The following is a 4,763-nucleotide window of genomic DNA, read 5'->3' on the forward strand; positions in this document are numbered from 1 at the left end:
TTGATCATTAAAAAATGAAAGGCCAACCGCCTCTTCCGACAAATACCATAAATGATTTTTAATTTTATGTAACAAGACATTGGATACCTTCTTATCAAAATATACAATCACATCTTGAATGAGCTTAAGGTCATTTTGTGGAGCAGCTATTGGATCCACACAACGAAACCAATATGGAACGTAGATGCAGGTTAAAAAATACAAACGCTTCTTAGACTCTTTATCTCTGAAGTCGTTAACACGAATTGCTCGCGAAACAGAAACATTTTGTAGCAATATAGGCACTTCGACATAAACGTTGCGTGTGATGTTGCACCAGGTGACCGTACTTGTGAAAAATTTTGTACGTCTTCCCCAACAAAGAGCAACGATAGTTGTAGTAACTCTTTATAATCGGCACGAGTGTGGTGACTATTTAATGCAGTTATATTACGTTTCCACCAAAAGCAAACACCGTGTTTGCAGGAGTTGTGTTTGGGAGAACTGTCAACTGTTTCCACCGAAAGTTTGGGAGAAACTGTGTTTGAACTGTGTTTTGTTGACATTGTGAAATAAGAATTATAAAAATTGATAAAATTATAAAATGGTGCATAAAATTCAATTTATTATGTTGATTTTATCATTTTATTTTAAAATAATTGATAGTGAGTTGGTCACATATTATTTAAAAAAAAGGTTAAGGGAAAATAAAATAATTTTAAGCGTTGCTGCCAATTTAATGCGTTCGCAAAGTGTATGGTCTTTGGTATGGTAAACAGATTTGTGATACATTGTTTGTGTATAATGTACATGTATATTTTAGGAACATTCCAGTACCTTTGGGAAGTAGACTGCCAGAGTAATGGGGACAAGTTTTTCAAAGATAATTTCCGAATGGAAAGATCCTGCTTTAAAAAATTGTGCAGCAAACTTGAAAAAATAGCCAAAAGAAAAACGAACTATCGAAACCCGATTTCACTAAAAAAGCGCGTGGCAATTGCTCTGTATGCACTAGGATCTTCTAGTGAATACAGATCAATTGGACATTTGTTTGGAGTAGGCAAAGCAACTGTTTGCAAAATACTCATCGAGTTTTGCAATGAAGTTGGGACATCTTTGGCTCAAATATATTTGAAAAATTTTCGACTGACAAGGGCGCAAATTGAGAATGGAGTCGCAGATTTTAATGCAATGGGCTATCCACAATGTATTGGAGCAATAGGTAGGTTTATAAGTAATGCGATAAAAATAACGTTTAATCAAAAGCATCTTTATTATACAGATGGATGTCATATTGAAATTCATCCAAGAAAGGAAGAAGCCATTGATTACTACAACTACAAAGGGTGGTATTCCGTAGTACTATTGGCTTTGGTAGACGCAAAATATAGATTTGTTTATATACATTGCGGCAGTCCTGGAAGATGCAACGACTCCGGAATTTTTGAAAAATCATCGATAAAGCGCGAGTTGCAAAGTTGTGCACTTCTTGATGAATTGAGCTTGCTGTATGGATCCACAAAAATACCAGTCCATATTATAGGGGACTCTGCTTTTCGTCTCTCTCAGCATTTAATGAAGCCATATCCGCATAGTGTGACCAATACACCCGAACAAAAAAAATTCAACTATAGATTGTCTAAGTGCCGGCGTGTTGTGGAAAATGCTTTTGGCCATTTAAAAGCCCGGTAAATACAACTTAGAGATTCTAATATTTTTAAAAATTGGTAATACAGGTTCTATTTTAGATTTAGGAGAATTGGAAAAGGCGTGGATAACCACATCAAAAATGTAAACACAGTTATTTCATGTGCATGTGTTTTACATAATTTTTTGATTGCTGAGAAGGATTTAATTTTGGAAAATTGGCTATTCAAATATTCAATACGGCACCAATGCAGTTGACCGATCTGAAGGAGAATCGATAAGAAATGCGTTAAAGGAATATTTCAGTGAGTAATATAACTTCTTTCATGTAGATTCTCCCGTATGTTTTATTAAATTAACCATAATTTATTGGTTAAAAAGGTTATTTGGTTTAAACAATTTTATCTTCAAACCAAATATTTATTTAAATATTTCGACCTACTAAGAGTCCAATTGGTTTAAATCTGAAAAACAACTTTTCACCAGAACAATAAAATTTGTAATACATAGTTTTATAAAATAACATTTTATTCATTTTGGAAAAAGATAGTAGTAGGCACTTAGTGCAACTTTAAAAGGCACAATTCATTAAAACTTAAATATAAAACTTTAAAAGGCACAATTCATTAAAACTTAAATATAAAACTTTAAAAGGCACAATTCATTAAAACTTAAATATAAATTAAATAACAATATTTTAGTTAATTAGTTTCTCTCCAAGAAACTAACCACACTTTTTGTCAATACCTCAATAGCAGCAACCTTTTTTTTTCGATTTCAATTAGTTCTGCAGTTAATTTATTGTTTTCTGTCATACAAGATTTTATTGTTTCGTTTAATTCATATATTTTCGCATTTTTTGTTTTTGCTGCAGGTGCGGAAGCTTCGTGCAGTGCTGGAGACGATGGTGGGGAAAATGTAAACGAAGCAGACGGAGCAGCTGAAAATGAGGAGCATGAAGGTGATATCGGCGAATTTGATGGAGCTGGCGAAGCAACCGAATCAGGCATGCCTACATATATAAATAGAAATTAACATTATACAATTAGATGTAAATACAAATAAAATTACATATATAAATAAAACAAATACCTGTTATACTATCGACAACGACCGCATCAACATTATTCACCCTATCCCTTCCTATTATTTGGTGCACCCTCCGATAGTGCTTCCAAGAAACAGGAGAACACCCTGTCCCCTGCTCTGCTTTGCATTTTCTGCAAAGGAAATTTTGAGGCTGTAACAAAATTACTTTAATGAAATAATATATTATATGCCTTACCTATATTTCATTGTGAAGTTGTGGATTTTATATTTCACGTCAACTGGACGGACCTCATGTCCAAGCACTCCCAGCGACTGAGCCATCTCCGCATATATGTGCGAGTTCTTGCGTGGCCCTCGCAATTCAGCTGCCTTCTCACCCCATATATCAAGGAATGCTTCGTCCGCGGAAGGAAGCCAAATTGTTTTACATTTTTTAATGTTTTCCATTACAACGAGTTGATTCAGTATTCCTGAGGAAAGATTGTAGACTTATTTGGCCAGCTTAATATTATATTAATGAAATTAGATGTAAATACAAATAAAATTACATATATAAATAAAAGAAATACCTGTTATACTATCCGCAACGAGTTGATTCAGTATTCCTGAGGAAAGATTGTAGACTTATTTGGCCAGCTTAATATTATATTAATGAAATTAGATGTAAATACAAATAAAATTACATATATATATTAAATAAAAGAAATACCTGTTATACTATCCGCAACGAGTTGATTCAGTATTCCTGAGGAAAGATTGTAGACTTATTTGGCCAGCTTAATATTATATTAATGAAATTAGATGTAAATACAAATAAAATTACATATATAAAGAAAAGAAATACCTGTTATACTATCCGCAACGAGTTTATTCAGTATTCCTGAGGAAAGATTGTAGACTTATTTGGCCAGCTTAATATTATATTAATGAAATTAGATGTAAATACAAATAAAATTACATATATAAATAAAAGAAATACCTGTTATACTATCCGCAACGAGTTGAATCAGTATTCCTGAGGAAAGATTGTAGATTTATTTGGCTTATTTGACTTATTTTATATTTTGCGCGCACCACTTAACGATTAAAACAAGAAAAGTATTAAACGTCAATCAAACGTCATATTGACAAATTGCAATCATTGTTGCCATATTTCGATAAGAATGCAATAATAAATGAGGAAAATGAGCAACATTGCCACCACTTAATAATTAAATTAGACGCAAACCCAACAAAACACGCTTTGAAAAGTGGGTTTAGGTATGGAGTTGTGTTTTAATTTTGTATGGGATTTGACAGGTGTTTTGTTTCGTGTTTGAGCTAAGAACACGATAGCGGCAGAGAACCCAAACTCCGGCTGCGGTGGAAACTTAGTATTAGACAAAAATTCTTAAATATTTCCACTTCTCACTGACTTTTGCCCACACAAAAATTAGAAGCACCACATATCTTTCACGTCAACACACAACATATTTCTCACCTCGACATTAAACCAATTAAATTTTTACTATTTTCGTATTTTTGAAATAATAAGCGAATGCGTAAAATTTATTACATTTTTTTTTTTCAATTATATTAAAAATAAACGAATTAAAAAAAAAAAAAATTAATAAAAAAAGTTTGTGCCGGGAATTGAAATCGAGTCTAACATGTGGCGAGGAAGAATAGGCGATGCGTTTATTTCTTCGACTGCTTATTTTTTTACCATTTTGTTACTTTTGAAATGATAAGCGGATACATAAAATTTATTACAAATTTTTTAACGATTAATTAAAAATAAAATTTAAAAACGAAAAAAAAAAATTGGCGCCGAGAATTGATGGCAAGTCACGTGGGAGGATAAATACGCAGAGCGTTTATTTCTGCGCCAGCTTTGTGAACAAAAGGTTTGTGATGTCTACGTAGATATGTATGCGCGCGACACGAATAAGTTTTAATATTCTGAAAGTAATTCATGACGTTTTTCATTACATACATGTAGGAAATGACGGACACGACGAATAGACGCAATAGGAGACAGAGCGCACAGTGCGCGACCGGACTAATACGGATAACAAGGGAACGAAACAAAAGACCGAAATGACCGT

The 4,763-nt window shown here is 33.0% G+C and overlaps 1 protein-coding gene across 1 annotated transcript; it reads left to right on the top strand.

Annotated features, from left to right (window-relative positions):
- The first annotated feature begins 583 nt into the window (after positions 1–583).
- LOC128869622 (uncharacterized) lies at positions 584–3,567 on the top strand. Its single transcript, XM_054112193.1, has 4 exons — positions 584–1,201; positions 1,262–1,667; positions 1,728–1,931; positions 2,501–3,567. The coding sequence occupies exons 1-3, from the start codon at positions 736–738 to the stop codon at positions 1,882–1,884; spliced, it is 1,029 nt and encodes a 342-aa protein (XP_053968168.1). The 5' UTR covers positions 584–735; the 3' UTR covers positions 1,885–1,931; positions 2,501–3,567.
- The last annotated feature ends 1,196 nt before the right edge of the window (positions 3,568–4,763 follow it).

Source organism: Anastrepha ludens, chromosome X (genome assembly GCF_028408465.1).
Source record: "Anastrepha ludens isolate Willacy chromosome X, idAnaLude1.1, whole genome shotgun sequence".
Classification (NCBI taxonomy): Eukaryota; Metazoa; Arthropoda; class Insecta; order Diptera; family Tephritidae; genus Anastrepha; species Anastrepha ludens.